General features: G+C 51.2%; 1 protein-coding gene across 4 annotated transcripts in view; it reads left to right on the forward strand.

The window, feature by feature from the left end:
• Sulf2 (sulfatase 2) overlaps window positions 1-17,534 on the forward strand; it is an 85,036-nt gene that overhangs the window by 37,198 nt on the left and 30,304 nt on the right. For all 4 annotated transcript variants that reach the window (XM_087910977.1, XM_087910980.1, XM_087910979.1 and 1 more), the window contains exon 3: window positions 2,795-3,034. In XM_087910977.1, coding sequence (XP_087767103.1) covers window positions 2,795-3,034 — 240 coding nt within the window. The remainder of the gene's footprint in view (window positions 1-2,794; window positions 3,035-17,534) is intronic.

Below are 17,534 nucleotides of genomic sequence, written 5' to 3' on the forward strand. Positions count from 1 at the left end.
GGTTTGAAGCCAGCCTGGGCTTTGTAGAGTATGAGCTAGCTAGTAATGCTTGGGCCCAGAACACTGAGACCCTCCTGTCACCGAGTCCATGTGCCCTCCTGAAGATTCGCCAGGGTTCTTACTGTAATACAAGGCATCTGCCAGGATCGAGGGCTTCCTCTAGAGGGACTGCCCTAGCCAGCTGGTGTCAGCCTGGCAGACCTGCAACGGAAGGTGCCGGGTCAAGGTCAGAGCCAGACATACCTCACCAGCCTCCCTCAGCTCTGCTGGTGTCAAAGGAACTCATGTCACCCCTTCACAGGGAGACCACCTACCAGGCACCAACCCTGGAACTGCCAGCAACCAGAATCACCAGTACACAGATTTTCCAGAAGAGCTAAACAGTGGGTGAGAAATGAGCCTGGTGAGGCCTCCAGGGGCTCAGAAGATCAACCGGGCCTGCTGAGGAAAGACCCCTGATCTGAGGTCTCCATGACAGGCTTTGCCAACAAAGCAGTCTCAGAGAACCCTGGAAGAGGTAGTGGTGTGTGCGAGGATCCTGGGGCCGGAATGAGCTCGGAGTACTTACAAAACCACGAAGAAGCCTAGGGAGATGGCTCTTAGTAAAGCATTTGCTTCAGAAACAGAAACAAGAGCACAAAGCCCTAGAACCCATGTAAAAAGCCAGCATGACCACACACTGTCATCTCAGCAGTGGTGGAAGGGGAAGCTGCGATGGGCAGACCTCTGTAGGCTCAGCCCTGCTAGCCTGGCCCATGTGTAAAGTTTCAGGCCGATGAGAGACCCTGTCTCAAGCAAAAGGTGCATATATATAGCACACACACACACACACACACACACACACACACACACACAAAAGAAACTGAGAAGAGGCCACTGTGAGGTGAGTGAGGAGAAAGGAAGAGGAGAGGTGACTGGAGGAGGGGGCAGGGAAACACGGATGGACACTGGAGGGTTCTAGGTCTCAGGAAGGAACTTGGACCTAATTGTTGGCACAGTAGAAAATCACTGGCAGTGTGGGAAAAAGGAGCCATGATCTGTGCCCTGAGAGCTCTAGCATCCCCTTCCGCATGATAGAGACCAGGTAGACAGCAAATGAATCTTTCAGCCCCCAGCCCTGAGGAGGCTCAGCAGTGCTGTTCAGTCTCTAGAGTTGCTGGATGAAAGGACAGCTCTGAGGTGGGATTCTCAAGTACATGGCTTCTGCCAAGACCCGGACATGTTATTGTGACTCCCTAAAACAACAGAAGTGTTCTTTCAAGGTTCACTAGGCCACAAATCCACACCCAAGGGGTCAGTGAGACAGTGCCTGTGTCCTGTGGTGTCTTATCTTCTCTCTTCATGTGGATGTTTGTGAATTAGGACCCACCTGGGTAAGCCATTTTAAGTGTAGGCGGTAAGGCAAGAGAATCATCCAGAATTTGGGGCCAGCCTGGGCAGCAGTAAAACCCTGTTTCCAAGGGGTATGAGGGGTAGCAGCAAGATGAAGGCGCTCATTGCTAAACCTGCCAACTTGATTCCTATGACCCGCTTGGTAAAAGGAGAGAACCAGCCGCTTCAAGTTACCTTTTGATCTCAACATGCATGCCTTGGCATCACACACACACATGCACGCACGCATACATGCACACACAGACACATGCATGTGTGGTAAATGAATAAACATAAAAATTAGCTGGACATGGCAGTACTTGAGAGACAAAGGCAGGTGGATGCGAGTTCCAGGCCGTCCTGAGCTACATAGTGAGATCCTGCACAAAAGAATTAGAAAGAAGAGGGGAAGCCGAGGCTGGCCATAGAAGGAAGAGAAGAAAGTCATGCGTGGACCTCCACTAGATCTCAGTGTTTAGCCTCCAACTTCAGTGTGCAGTTTGGCATCTGTTCTCCACCCTGGCATAGCATGCTGACTGTGTGCCACCAGCAGGGTCCCAGCCCACACACAGTAGGCCTCTGCACTCACTCATCTCCTTGCCTCCTGAGTGTCCTACACTGCTCTCCCCTTTGCTGAGTGACAAGAACAGCCAGGGATGAACCCTAGCTGCCTGGTGTATAACCAAGGACACTTGTTTAGGGGATCAGAGACCCAGAAGCTGGAGGGGCCCCAGGAGCTGGGTGGGCTCAGAAGTTGGCGGGAAGACCCTGGAACTCTCCAGAAACGAGACTGGGCAGATAGGTTAGCTGTAGGGGGGGCGAGGTATCGACTCCAAATGGACTAAGGCCGTGCATGTCAGTGAGACTGGCTAGGGGCTGGCTGGACAAACTTCAGTAGGAGTGAAGACTTCTTGGGAAACCTCCAGACAAAACAAAGCCTAATCCTGTCTGCATTTGTGGCTGCTTTAAAAAGAAAAACAATCTGTATGTTGACGCCCTACAGAAAGACACTATGTACAAACCAGGGTTTGCATCTAGATTTGAGATACGAAAGCCAGGCGGCATGTGGTGGTGCACGCCCTTAATCCCAGCACTCGGGAGGCAGAGGCAGGCAGATCTCTGTGAGTTCGAGGCCAGCCTGGTCTACAAGAACTAGTTCCAGGATATGCCCCAAAGCTACAGAGAAACCCTGTCTCAAACAAACAAACAAATAAGCAAAAATACTTAAAACCAGGTTTTTATCCAACACAGATCTAGTGGGACTGAGACCGGGGCCTTCCTGGTTGGGTTGGGGGTGGAGATCTGGCCCATGTAGCCCATGGATTTCCTAAGCCTGCCTGCAGCTCCAGGCTTAGGGTTGGGAGCCCCCTAAGTTGGTCCCCCCCAGCAGGCCACGTGACTCACCAGTGACCTTTGCTTGCAGGCTCCATGCAAGTGATGAACAAGACAAGGCGCATTATGGAGCAGGGCGGGGCGCACTTCATCAACGCCTTCGTGACTACACCCATGTGCTGCCCTTCTCGCTCCTCCATCCTCACGGGCAAGTACGTCCACAATCACAACACCTACACCAACAACGAGAACTGCTCCTCGCCCTCCTGGCAGGCACAGCACGAGAGCCGCACCTTCGCCGTGTACCTCAACAGCACAGGCTACCGGACAGGTGAGGACCAGGGTGAGGAGATTGGCTGAGGGGTCTCCTCAAGGGATAGGTGGCCTCTTGTGCCCTCAGTGAGCATCTCTGGGTGTGATGCCCATACTGCAGGGTACCCATGATAAGTCTGTGTTGCAAGGAGGCTGCTTGTTGGTTCCCAGTTGCTCAGCCCCCCGCCAAGTAATCACACAGAAAGTGTATTAATTAAATCACTGTTTGGCCTATTAGCTCTAACATCGTATTGGCTAACTCTTACATAATAATTTAACCCATCTCCACTAATCTGTGTATCGCCACGTGGCAGTGGCTTACCAGGTAAAGTTCCATCTGGCTCCAGCGGGGTTACATGGCTTCTCTCTGACTCTGCCTCCTTTCTCCCAGCATTCAGTTTAGTTTTCCCTGCCTACCTAAGTTCTGCCCTATAAACAGTCCAAGGTAGTTTCTTTATTAATCAATGGTATTCACAGCATACAGAGGCGAATCCCACATCAAGTCTGGGTTACCCGCAAAATGGGTTTCATCCCACCCATTGAAGTCCCAAGTTAATTTCTATGCGTAGAAAATAGATGTGTCTGCAATGGGTTCCGAAAGCGACCTTCTCAAAGAAACGTGGCTTTTTCAAAATGGGGAGTCCAGGGAGATGGCGAATTCTCTGACAGGAAGGCCATAAGATAATCCCTGCATGAGTTTGAGGCTTGTTTCTAAAGCTGTTCATAACTGTTTTCTTGACTGAGACCAGCCATCTGCCTGAGAAAAGGTTCCAGAATATTGAGGTTGAAATTAGAGGGAAGTAAACATGGGAACTCGTGGGTACATTGTGGGAGTAACCAGGATGACGAAGGAAGGGGTTGCCATGGAGAGAGACCTTCGACCGCACTGATATGTCTGTCAGAGGTGGGATGTACTGTGTTCCTACTTGACAAAGTTTCTGCGGCGAGTTCGAAAGGCCACTCACTAGACTGGTGTCTGAGGTCACGCTGTACTCCCAACCCGGCTACCTCCCCCTTGCCAAATTCTCTAGACTCAACTCACTGAACTTGCTTGTATTTAAAAAAAGCAAACAAACACTCTCCTACCTTGGCAAGCAGCCTGAGCAGTTGTGAAACCAGATAATACGGCTCAGATGTTGCAAGCCCAGGGACTTACTTGCCTCTTAGTGCCGTGGCATTGTTTTGAGTAGGAGTGAGGAGGGGCCCAGTACCTCCTGTAGCTGACCTGCAGCGGCTGGGGCTGGGCAGCCCCTCAGATGCCCAGTGGGAGTAGGTGATGCTTACTCCCTATATGTCATGCTCCTCCCACCATGGGAACCATCCCAAAAGCGGGTTCAGCTGTAGGAACTGGCTCCTCCACAGGGGCGAGCCATCACACACGGGCATGAGGGTGCAGACCCTGATGGTTGGGGTATTTACAGAAAGCATTGTTAGAGGTCACTGCGGGCCAGTGCTTTAGATGGTTGGGAGGCCTGAACTTTGCTGGACATAGCAGGGTGGCAGTGTCTGTTGGAGGGCGCACCTGCCATTCAGGACTAGAAATGATACCCACACCAGCCCCAATTTGAAACCCTCAACTATCTCTGCATTTAACTTTTTTTAATTGAAATCTCTCAATGTTGAGAAGCTCAATTTATTTATATTTTTTAAATTGAATGCTATGAGCCAAAGAAGATGATGTGGCTGTGGACAGGTATGGTTCACATGTCCTGAACAGCTCTGGCTGAAATGTAAATATGGAAACCAGGTGAATAGTAAGATCCTCAAAAGTGTTCATCAGCCTGGTCACCTGGTAGGCAGCAAGACCACACCCCCACAGAGGGTTCTGGAAGATTCCTGACATGAGAAGTTGTGTGTGGCATGATCAAAACAGAAACTGAGGCCATGGGAATGCAGGAGTGTGGGGACAGCCTGTCGTGTAGGAGAGATTACTAGTCCTGTAACACTAGGGGGCTGATGACGGAGTGGAAGTCCATGTCGGAGTCACACGGGAAACAGAGGAAAGGAATGACTGGGAAAGCAGACAGTCGTCTTGCCAGGCCTGTCAAGTTGCTGGGGAGGCTGATGCAGGAGGATCGCAAGTTCCAGGTCACCAGGGGCAAACTAGTGAGACTTGATCTCAAAAGAAGAATATGAACCAGGGGCTGAGGCTCGCTGCTAAGATGTGTATGACACGTGTTTATTTTTATACTCCGTGTGTCCCCAGGGACAGAAGGTCAGTTGTCCTTATCTGGCTGTGAGTCAGGTTAAACCCAACATCCATGTGGCTTCTAGGGTTAGGGTTAATTCTGGCTGAGGGAATGGAGGAACCTGCTGCTTATGGCTCTCAATCTAAATCCTTTGCTGTCTTGTGGCCTCAATCTCGAATCTGGTCCACAGCTCAGCCCCTTATTTCTCCTTACTTCCCACTGGTGAGAATGAAGATCCGTGGGCTCACATGGCTACAAAAGAACCTGGGAGATGTAGTCTTTCCTCTAGGTAGGTCTTTGTGCTGCTGAAAACAGATCCTGAGTGGGGAGGAGACTGTCAGTCACAGCCTCTGTCCTTAACCATTTGTATTAGTGACGCCCTTGACTCCAAAAGGTCCCCTGAGCTGAGGAAGACAGATGCCAATATTCACAGTGCAGAGGGGTGCTAATGGAGCCAGTTTAAAGAAAAATAATGAAGCTGCAGTCGGACTTGGTGATGCACGTCTGTAATCCCAGCTCCTAAGATGGAGGCCAGAGGTTCAGGAGTTCAAGGATAACCTCTGCTACATACTTAGTTTGAGGCTAGTCAGGAAGAGATGAAGGGAGGAAGAGGTGGATGGAGGAGGCAGGAGGGAAAAGGAAAGAAAGCTAGCTGGCCCATAGTCCATGTAACTTCCCAACACTAAGGGGTTCAAGGACAGCCTGGCTGTGGGAGAACCTATTTTAAAAAAACCAATGGGGGGGGGGGCTAGAGAGACGGCTCAGCAGTTAGGAGCACTGGCCTTTCTTCTAGAGGGCCGAGGTTCAGTTCCCAGCACTCACATGGTGGCTCACAACCATTTGTAGCCCCAGTCCCAGGGCATCCAATGCCTTCTTCAGACCTCCATGAGCACCAGGCACACCAGTGGTAGGCATTTGTGCATGCAAGCAAAACACTCATGCACCTAAGATACAATTAATTAATTAATTTTGAAAGAAAAAAAAACCATTTTTTAAAAAATAACTTAATTTCTGAGACAGAGTCTTCCATATATTTCTCCAAAGCATTGTGTTTCCTGGACTGATCTTGAACTTTTGATCCATCTGCCTCCACTTCCCTGGTTAATGTGGTGCTGTGTGGCCCCACATGCTAGGCGAGCACTCTACCCACTGAGCCCCGCCCCCACTGTTAGTGAAGGTTTGTCTCTAACTGCAATGGGTTGATGGTTTTTAATTATTTATTTATATTTTATGTACATTGGTGTTTTGCCATGAGTGTTGGGTCTCCTGGAACTAGAATTACAGACAGTTGTGAGCTGCCATGTGGGTGCTGGGAATTGAACCCGGGTCCTCTGGAAGAACAGTCAGTGCTCTTAACCACTGAGCCCCCCTGGGTTGATGTTTGAAGCACACAGACTATGAAATCTCTGTTGGACAACATGTAATTCATGCCACAAGTGTCAGGTATCGTGACATGAGGTTCTCTCATGTGCTCACCTCAACATGTTTTCCCAGGGATCTGAGGAGCCTGGGTCTCTCTGAGGACCCCTCTGGCCCCTGTCGACAGCCGAGTCTCCCCCAGGCTGTGTGTGTTACCTGTGACTCTGTTTGACAGCGTGCTTCACTGAGCCCAGACACGGACTTATTGTCGGTCACTGGCCCGGTGGTCTTCTGGCGTCACACCAGTTAACTTCACATCCCGCCTCTCTTAAAAGATCAGCAGGCTCACTGCTCAGCCACCTTAGCCTGCGTCTGCATCGCCCATGTTTGTGAGGGACAGACAAGGGTTGAAGCCAGAGGTGCTGGGCTTCAGTAGGAAAAATATCCACTGGTTAATGCAAGTTTCTGGCTATGGCTCTCGTCGAATCAGAAGCTTGTATATCCTGGATAAGCACCCATAGCCTGTTTATCGTTTCTATGTGTCCCCAGCCCCCTCAACCCAGGGTGAGCCACCAGCAGCCCTGGTTGTGTTGCATGTCCCCAGCGTGAATCCCTGACAAGACACAGTGGGCTGTGGGGGAGTTAGGGAGACGGGAGTGCCGATCTCAGATTTACAGATACCACTGTGGGGGATAAAGAGCCTTTTCCAGCACTTTCTACCAGCCAGATACAGCTAAGGTCTTCCCTCTCCATACAGCCATCTGAGTTCAGCAGCCCCACATGGTCCCATGCCTGCTAGACTGCAGTGGCAATGGTGGTGCACCCTGTGTACCCCTGCACACACATGTTCTAGAATGTTTCTGAGGAACATGGAGCGAACCATTCGTTAGAAGCTCGAGCTCTGTCAGGCTCTCCTTGGGGTGCTGTCTTACTTAGGGTTTCTATTGCTGTAAAGAGACAATGACCATGGCAACTCTTATAAAGAAAACCATTTACTTGAGGTGACAGCTTACAATCCAGAGGCTCAGCCCATTATCATCATGGCAGGGAACATGGTGGCATGCAGGCAGACATGGTAGATGTAGATGGTCTACATCGTGACCAGAAGGCAACAGGAAGTGGACTACGACACTGGGAGTATCTTGAGTATAGGAGAGCTCAGAGCCCACCCCCACAGTGACACACTTCCTCCCACAAGGCCACACCCACTCCAACAATGCCACAACCTCCTAATAGTGCTGCTCCCTATGATACTATGGGAGCCAATTACATTTAAATGACCACAGGTGCTAATTTCAGATTGTACTATATACCCCAGTTCTTTTTGTTCTTCTCACAGAGTTGGGGAAGGACGCCGACTGAGGACTTAGGTTCCATCCATCATTCACTGTGGGTGGCTGCCACACTGTAGCCTTGGTGTGCTAATACCTTCAGAGGCCCGCATATGGAGGGTTTGGCACTAAGCACCCTGACAATCACTGCTACGTGAAGGCAGACATGTGTGTGCATGTGTGCATAGGCCCTGAAGAGGCTTCAAGTCAGAAGGATGCCCACCATATAACTTTCCCTCGTGACCACCCCTTCTCCTACCTCCTTGTCCTGCTGTGAGCCCCATCAGACTGTGTCCACCTGCCCACTGGCATCTCGCTTGGGGTCCCCATGTGTCAAACCCACCATGCCCAGCATGACCTCTTTGTTCACTGCTCCCCTTGCTGGGGCTGCTCACTGGCTTTCCCTTAGCACTTCCAACTTGCCGTTCACTCAGGCCAAGGCCTTAGAGCCAGGTTTGATTTTTCATCCTTCCTACTACAATCAGTCCACCCAAACCCCTACTACTCTTCCTAAAACATGCCTGAGCCCCCGCCACTGTCTTCCCATCCCATCCCCCAGGCTGCTCTGTCCCCACTGTCATCCCCAAGGTCTGGCCTTCCTGGTCCTTTGTCATCCTCCACACAGTAAGCAGTGCAGTCCCATCAGGACCTCTGCTGCTGTCTGCACAGACTCCCACTGCTAAGGATGGAGACCCCCCCTACAGCTACCATGGGGTCCCTAGGAACTGCCCCTCCCATCCATCTTGGTCTCCCCAGTCCCTGCTAGTAGCTCCACCCACAGGGGTTCCTTCCTGTTGCTCAGTCAGTGGATTGGGCACACACCTCGGGGCCTCTGTACTTTTCCTCTATGGTAGTGCTTCTCCACCTGTGGGTCGTGACCCCTGTGGGAGTCGAATGACCCTTTCACAAGAGTCACCCAAGACCATCAGAAAATGCAGATGGTTCATAACAGTAGTAAAATTACAGATATGAAGTAGCAACAGAAATAATTTTATGATTGGAGGTCACCATAACATGAGGAATGGGATTAAAGGGTCTCAACCTGGGGCTGGAGAGATGGCTCAGCAGTTAAGAGCACTGACTGTTCTTCCAAAGGTCCTGAGTTCAATTCCCAGCAACCACATGGTGGCTCACAACCATCTGTAGTGAGATCTGGTGCCCTCCTCTGGCGTATGGGCATACATGGAGGGAGAATGTTGTATACATAATAAATAAATAAATCTAAAATAAAATAAAATAAAATAAAGGGTCTCAACCTTAGGAAGGTTGAGAACCACTGGTCTACAGAATCTTCAAAAAAACTCTAATGGCTTGCTTACAACCCCACTCCCACCACCACCACCAGGTCTGTGTTCCGGTGTCCCCAGAGGACCCTTCTGTGAACACCCCAGTCCCTCATCTCCTTACTCGGTTTCTTTTCCTTCGGAGCCGTGGCACGACCCAGCCAGGATCTGTGATTACCCTTTCCCCTCCTGACCGGCTCCCTGCCCTGGTTCTTACTTCCTCTAACCCTTTCTCCCACGTGACTTGTTGACTTCCCTGCTATGTCTCTCAGGCCCAAGAGAGCCTGGCCTACAGTGGGTGTGTGGATGGCTTCCCATGCCCCTTCCGTAGCCAGCAGCCCACCCCATCACCTCTTTCATCTCTCTGCACACACAGGAGAGACTTCAGCTGTCCTGGACGCTTCTCGGGGCCCTGGTGCAGCTGTCCCCCTTCACAATGGCAGCCTTTTTTGCCCTTGGCCTCCCTCCTGATTGTCTGCTGCTGGCTTTCTCTCCCCTGAGTGCACACAAGCACACAGGGACACACTCGAGTATGTGCACACACACATAGAGCCCTTCTTGCCCAGTCCAGCTGCACATCACCCTGGTGCCTGTCCTGTGACAGCAGAGCTCCCATCTGCTCCCTAGAGTCTGGGTTCTTCAGCAGTAAAGACCTCCCCTGAGGGACTTGCCTCTTGGCACAGGGGTCTGGGCCTTCCCCGGTCACGTCTGCCTCTTGTATTGAGCTCAGTGTCCTTTAGCTGAGCCAAGCATGGTGGCATGCCTGTAATCTCAGCCCATAGGAGGCAGAGGATCCTAGGAGAATCTGGAGTTCAAGCTATCCTTGTCAATGTATTAAGTCTGAGGCTAGCCTGGGCTACGTGAAACCATCTTGAACAACAAAAACGGTCTGGAGAGATGGCTTAGCAGTTAAGAGCGCTTACTGCTCTCATGGCAGCTCACAATCATCTATTAACTCCAGTTCCAGGGGATCTGGTGCCCTCTTCTGGCCTCCATTTGCACAAGGCATATATACAGTGCACAGATATACATGCGGATATTCACACATATACATAAAACAGTCTTGTTAAACCCTAAGTCCTTAAACCTTAAGCCTTTTCTTCAACACCTTTAAGATCTGTGTGAGAGAGGCACCGGGCCCCAGCTCTAATATTACTTGTGACTGAGCTGGGACTCTTCCCTGAGCCTCAGTTTCCCCTTTAGTACAGCAGTGTTAGGACATGGTAAGTCACCCAGTGCCCATGATGTGCACTGCCCCCAAGGATGGTGTGACTGGGACCCACAAACTCCGGAGGAGAAAGTCCCTGGGAGGGAGAGGACCAGGGACTGGGAGATGATTGTTCTGTCAGGAGTGTGCTTGCCACTGAAGCATGGGGACCTGCATTTCATTCCTGGGTCCCCTATAAAAAGCCAGACATGGAGCACGCGCCTCTCATGAGCCCTGGAGAGACAGATGGGAAGCCTCCTTGGGGCTCATTGGCTGGCCAGCCTAGCCAATTGGGGAGCTTTAGGTTCAGTGAGAGATGTCTCAGATACTGAGGTAGAGGTGGGAAAGATGGCTCAGCAGGTTAAGGTCCTTGCCTCCAAGCCCAGTGACCTGAGCTTGATCCTCAGAACCCACACAGCGGGGAGGTAGGGTGTGGGTTGGACAACTCCTGCAAGTTGCTGTCTGGTCTCCACACATGTGCCATGGCACACATGCACCTCCACAAATACGCGCACACACACACACACACACAAATAAAATACAAATAAATGTTGCCAACAGTTGGAGGGGGAGAAGCTGAGTGACTGAGGACAGATGATCCAGGATACTGACTGTGGCCTCCATACTTACTTACACATGATATATGTACACACACATATACCACACACAAATAAGGAAGAGATAGAGGAAGCAGGTGTGAGTGTCCTCAGTTCCCCGAACACTAGGTGTGTGGTGTAGGTGGTCGAGGTATTCACTTGAACCCTGACAGTGTCCCTCAGCCACGCCAAGTGTTCCTAGCATGGCAGAGAACAAATGTCACAGCACAGGAACGTAAGAGATGCTTCTCCTCTGACGGTTCTGGAAGCCAGATGTCCCAAATCTGCTGTCCCCAGGGTCAGGCTCTGAAGTTCCAAGGGACTTCTGTTCCCATCTCCTCAGCTTTGCAGATCCCAGAACTTTGTGACCAGTGAGCACAGCTCTCCAGTGAGCACACCTCTCCAGTGAGCACACCTCTCCAGTGAGCACACCTCTCCGTTTCTGTTTCTGTCTTCGCATGACTCTCAACTCCAGGTGTCTCTGTCCAGATTCCCCAGCTGAAGCACCTGGAGTGTATATACCCTGACCCACTGTGACCTTGTCTTAATTTGATCACAGAAGCCAGGGTTCGGATAAGGTCACTGTGCAGGTACCAGGGATGAGAGCAGTTATCAGAGATAAACAGGGGTATCAGGGAGGAGAGCAGGTCTTAGGGATGAGAGGGGGTGCCAGGGGTGAGAACAGGTGTCTGGAGAGACACAGTATGGCTCACATGTTCACCTCCCACAGGCTGCTGCCCTCCCTTCCAGAGCCACCCTCGGGCCTGGCTTCAGTAGAATGGGACAGAAGGAGAAAGGCTTCAGTGCCCAAAGCTTACTACCCCTACATTTTATTTGGTGTTTGAGACCAGGTCTTATGTAGCCAGGCTAGCCTTGAACTTGCAATGTGTCTACTACTACCTCAGTACTGGGATCATAGCTGTGTGCCTCCATGCCTGCCCACTGGTTTTTAACTCTGTGACCATGAGGCTAACTTACACCAAGCTCACCCAGGGGAGAGATTAGGCCCCAGGCCATCTAGTTGCATGCCTTTTTCTCAAGGAAACACAGCGCCCCCTATGGGCCAAATCCATAAAAGCATTTCTGGCAGTGAAGAAGGATGCGGGCTGCTTCCTGAAGCAAGGGACTTTGGTGGCTGCTCTGCAGTCCACATGGCTTCTACACTTCCCACTAAGTCATTCATCTGCGTGAATTATCTTATGCTTATTATTCTGATTCTTGAACCTGAGTCTCTTTTGTCTGTGAATTAGGGAGGGCTGTTGGGTTGTGTTTTTGTGCTTTTGTTTTTTGGCAGCGTTTTAATATGCTCCAGTTTCCCAGCATTAGACGTGACAGGATACGATGTTATAATTGAATGCAAAACTTTCCCAAGAGTTATTCCTCATTTCTGAAAACCCTGTCCCTGATAGCAGTGGCAGCCAGTATTTGAATTGCAAATGCCACGCGCCCACCAGCCTGCACTGGGACTCTGTCTCCATGGTGGCACCTGACTGCCACCCCATGTCTCCTTGACAGATATGCTGGGGAAGTTTCCTATTGAAACCTCCCTTTGTTAGAAACCTCCCAGCTTTTATTTTTCTTGAAGATTGCCATTCTAGCGTTCTGTCAATCTTGGGAGGCGATTGACTTAGAAAATTTTTTTTCAGCTGTGAATTTTTGGGGGGCTTACAAACTGGTTATTATGGGGAAGGGCCATTGGTGAGATGCCCCCAAGAGCAGCTTTGAGGGGTCTGATTAGTGTCGCAGACCCCGAGGTGATGTGACCTGCTGCAGCCCCTGAGGTGATGTCATTTACCTGCAGCTGACCGATCCTCCAGCCTTGCTGTAAAGGACCCTGTGGATTCTCCACACACCTCCCCGTCACATCCTTCTGCACAGGTCTGCATTTCAGAGGGCAGAAGGCTGAGGAGATGGCCTAGTGACTAGAGCGTCTGCTTTGCAAACAGGACAAGGGTCAGATCCCTGGCACCCTGGTAAAAGTCAGAATAAGTGAGCCCACCTGTAGTACCAGTGCCAAGAGGAGAAGATGAGATCCCTGGAGCAAGCTGGTAGAATCGGCGAATTCTGGGTTCATGTGAGAGACCCTACTTCAGTATGTGAGGTGGAGAGCAAATAAGGAAGACATCACCTCTGCTCTCTCTCCCTACTTCTCTCTCACTCTCTCTCTCTCTCTCTCTCTCTCTCTCTCTCTCACACACACACACACACACACACACACACACACACACACATACACACCACAGACGTGCTTACACACATGAAAAGAAAAGGACTGGCAGCAAAGCTCTGATGGGCAAGCACTCACCTAGCATGCAAGAAGCCCTGGGTTTGATCCCCAGCACTGCGTGAAGGTGTGGCATGATACACCGTGCTCCCAGCACTCAGAGAGCTGAGGCAGGATTGAGAGGTCAAGGCCAGGTTACCCTGATAATGACTCAGCAGGCCAAAGCCTCTCCCTGATTCTAGGAACTCCTTCCCAGCTAACTAGGTTTGTGGGGAATGAATGGGCCCTGTCATTTGCTACAGCCTCCTGGGTCCTGCAGGGGAGGCTGAAGCCTGCATTCATTTAGAAACAAGCCACCCCCTCCAGGTCCCCTACACCTCCGCCCAGCCTTGGCCTGATGCCCTGGAGTCATCCACAACCCAACCTCTCTCCATAGCAACAGCCTCACTAGGAAGAGGCAGGTGGGGGAGGGGGGTGAGCCTAGAAGGAATGGGCTCAACCCTGATGATTAGCCAAGCACCCCTGCTCTCCAAAGAGGACAAACAGGGAAAAAAAAAATGAAGATGATGGCGTGCTGGTTAAACCGTCCCCTGACTGTTCTGACTTCTTCAGATAAATCCACAGCTCCTTCTATGTGGGCTTGCCCATTCACAGTTCCTGCTGTCTCTCACTCTGATAATGCTGGGGCGCCCAGGCCCTCTCTGCTGGTTTTTAAGCATGCACACAGCCATTCCTGCCCTGGGACCTTTGCCCTTGCCTCTGCCTAAAACACAGTTCACGTGCCTTGCCTTTGGGAACTTTCCTGACCCACCCCACTCTTCCCCGGGAGTCATCAGTGCTCCCTCCCCAGCCCCAGCTGTACTTGAATGCAGGCTGGGCAGGGAAAGAAAACAGATGTCTACCACAGAAACCTAGCGATGGTCTGGGGCTGAGGTTGTGGCTCAGTCGGGAGCTGTGTTGAGGGCTCTGGGATTAGCCCTCGGCCCCACATAAACCAAGCAGGCTGGCACATGCCTATAGTTCCAGCATTCAGAAGGTAGAGACAGGAGGATCAGGAGTTCAAAGTCATTCTTACTGGCAGAACTATTTCCCTATTTCCCCGACCAGACTGGGCTACAAGGGACTCCATCTCCAAAACAGGGAGGGAAGGAAGGCAGGCAGCAGAGGCCTCTCTCTCAGTGGGGGTGGTGGGGGGCTTTTCTGCAGCCTCTGACCCTCATTCTCATACCCACGGCTCCTTGGACCGGAACCATCCCCCATCTTTCTCTCGGCCTCCACTCATCTCATTTTGGAACACTCCTGTGTCGCCATCCAGAGTGTAACCACGCCGATTTAAGTTGATTTATCCTGCTCTCTGGCAATTCACCATTCGAACACAGAGTGAGCCGCACAGTAATCTCATGAGCAGCAGCCCTGAGTGGAAAAGACTTGCTGTTTGCAAGTCTCAGAAGAGCTTGGCGCAGCCTGAGACTGTGGGGTTCAGGGTTTATTTAACATCCTTCCATCTCTGCCTCCACAACCCAGACGGTTTGTCTGCCAAAAACCTGAAGATTTCAGGCCTGGGGCACATCACGTGTTGTAATAGTTACAGCAGCCTGGACTTTGTCAAAGGCCACCTCCTCATAACTGCTCATGGGGACCCCCAGCTCCCCCAGCTTAGTGGGATTGTCTCTGCCGCTCAAACCAGGAGCCCCATCCCCCAAAACCCAGGGACAAGAGGTCCAAGTTATCACTGTAGGTGCCAGGGGTGGGATCTGAACTCCTGGACCTGCTTACTTCCCATTGGGTATGTGTTAAAGTACAGGTAAAGCCATGATCCAGCATGGCTACTGCAGGAAGTAGATGAATGGGAGGTGGTCCTACGTCCTGGGATGGCCTAATCAGAAGTCACACATGTCTGGATGCCACTTTAACTTGTGGAAGAAAATGCCCAGAGTCACAAAGGAAGCCAAAGTATTTTATAACTGGTGTGGGTCTCCTTCCACACATGTATCCAGGCTGTATCGCTGCTGGTGGGCAGGTCTGGGACCAGGGGTGATATTTTAAGGGTCTGCAATGACTGTCCCGTGATAGGTAGATGTCCCTGATTTCAGTGATGATCGAGTCCCCGGTCCTGTCACTGGAGTGACAATCCCTTGGGATTGTAGGGAATGCTAATTAGAGGTTAAAGAAAATAAACAAACATGAATTCCCCTTCCCAAGTTCACAGACTGCCTGAATTCTGGCTCCAGACAGCAGATGAGGAAACTTCCTAAGGCTGGAAAGATGATTCAGTGTTGGTTAAGAGGAGGGCTGAGCTCAGCTTCCAGAACCCAAGGCAGGCCTGTAAGTCCAACTCCAGAAGGGCTGACCACCCCACAAGCACTACATTCATGGATACATACAGACATATATGTATACACAAGCATATACACACATATACATATGCACATACATGCATACACATTCATATATGCATACACACATATATACATACATACACACAAAAAAATAAAATAAAATTGTTTTTTCAATTTTGAAAGAAAAGAACCCCTCCCCCTGCTTGCGGCGTCACACAGGTAATCCCTCGGGAGACAAGAGAGGATTTGGATTTGGAGTCAGCCTAAGCTATGTAATAAGTCTTGTGTGGCAGAAAAGAACTCTCCTTAGAATAACATTAAATCCCATGGCCAGTGCGTGCTACTGGAATGCTTAGCAGCCGCAGACACCTCCCTCTCCGCTCCTTTCCTTCCCCTTGAGCCCCGTCCCTGTGTCTCGCCCACCTCATGTCCAGGGGATGACCTGTACCTCTGCCTTGCCGTGCTTGGCCCCCTAATTTATCCCTGTTCGGGCCTGCTCCTGCCACAGCGCGCCTTTAGATTCAGCAACCACTCATCGCACGATCAAGGCAAAGAGGCAGGCACAGTCTGGTGTCTGGGGTCTCTCACCTCACCGACTCTGCTGCCTGTCCCCACACGCCAGAGGTTTGTTGAGGGCTTGCTTACCGGGTTGTCATCTAGACACAGGCTGCAGAAGAAACAGAAAACAAAGACCCTTTCCCTGCCCCTTGAGCTAATATTCAAGATCAGTCATAGAGAATAAACAAAACAAGAAAGAAAGAAAGATAGGCCAATTGCTAGGTCAGGTAGGAGAAGCCACACGCACATGCCCCAGCAAACTTCTGGCAAAGACGAAGAATCATTCCCAAGTACCTGCAGCAGAGAAGGGCTTCCCAAGAGGAACGCCAGATCGAAGGTCCTGGGGCAGGACAGGGCATGGCTAGGCCGGAGCATGCCTGGCTGAGGGAAGAAACAGGGAGACGAGGTTGGTAACAAGTAGATGACAGTCAGTCAGGAGTTTGCAGGGCTCACATAGACTCTGCTTTTGTTCAAGTGTGTCCAGGGTTTTTGCAGAGTGTGGTGGAACTAGATAGGTGGCTCTCTGGCCACCTAGGAGGAGGGATTGAGGATTGGAGGGTGGAGGCAGGAGGAAGGCTGAGGAGATGACTCCAGCCGTCTCCAGACAGAGAAGCTGATGGGATGCCAAGGAGGGTCCCAGCCTGGGCCTGTGCTGTAGGCAGAGCTGCCAGGCGACGGGGACAGTTTGGGGACTGCCAATGAGCTCCAGGTATGGCCCTTCTGACCACAGTGCTGGCTGAGTGACAGGCTGGGGACAGATGGAAGACCATCCTGAAACACCTGCTTAGCGTCAAATGAGTCGATTTGGAGGGGAATGTGCGCATCAGGCCAGAGGGTCCGTAAAACCAGCAAAACATGTGCCCAGGCAGTGACAGCCCCATTCTGGTCCCCAGAGCCCTTGCGTGTGCAGAGAAGTTTGGTGTAGGCAGGCTGGATTTTCTTGGTTCCACCTCATTTATTGGCTGACCTTGGCCCATCAGTCCTTCCCCGTCCCAGTCTCTTAGGCTGAGACCAGTCACGTCTAGTTTTAGACAAATGTCTTCAGTTCTTCAAAGGCACATGTTCACAAGAGTCGGGACCCTTCTTTCCTTGGTGTTCTTCCCACGAGCTGACTGTGGTCGCACTGGTGACTGTCCCACTGTATAGGTACAGTCGCCAAGGCTGATCAGAGAGCCCTGGCCTGAGGCTTGCTGGGCCTCCAAGCTCTCAGTGAAGACCAGGCCCTCTAGACAGACTCTCAGGACACACCATTCTTAACTGTGGGTTCAGTCTGTGTTGGAGGATGTGTTTGCTGTCTTCCTAGCCCCCACCTACCAATGCCAGGAGCATGAGTGGCAAGCAAAACCTCAGCAGCATCCCCAGCTAGCCCTGCTCAAGTTCATGGTGCTCCCCACACACACTCCCTGCACCCCATCCTGTCATGTAGCTCACTC

This window comes from Myodes glareolus, chromosome 10, assembly GCF_982192425.1.
Source record: "Myodes glareolus chromosome 10, mMyoGla1.1, whole genome shotgun sequence".
In the NCBI taxonomy this organism is placed as follows: domain Eukaryota; kingdom Metazoa; phylum Chordata; class Mammalia; order Rodentia; family Cricetidae; genus Myodes; species Myodes glareolus.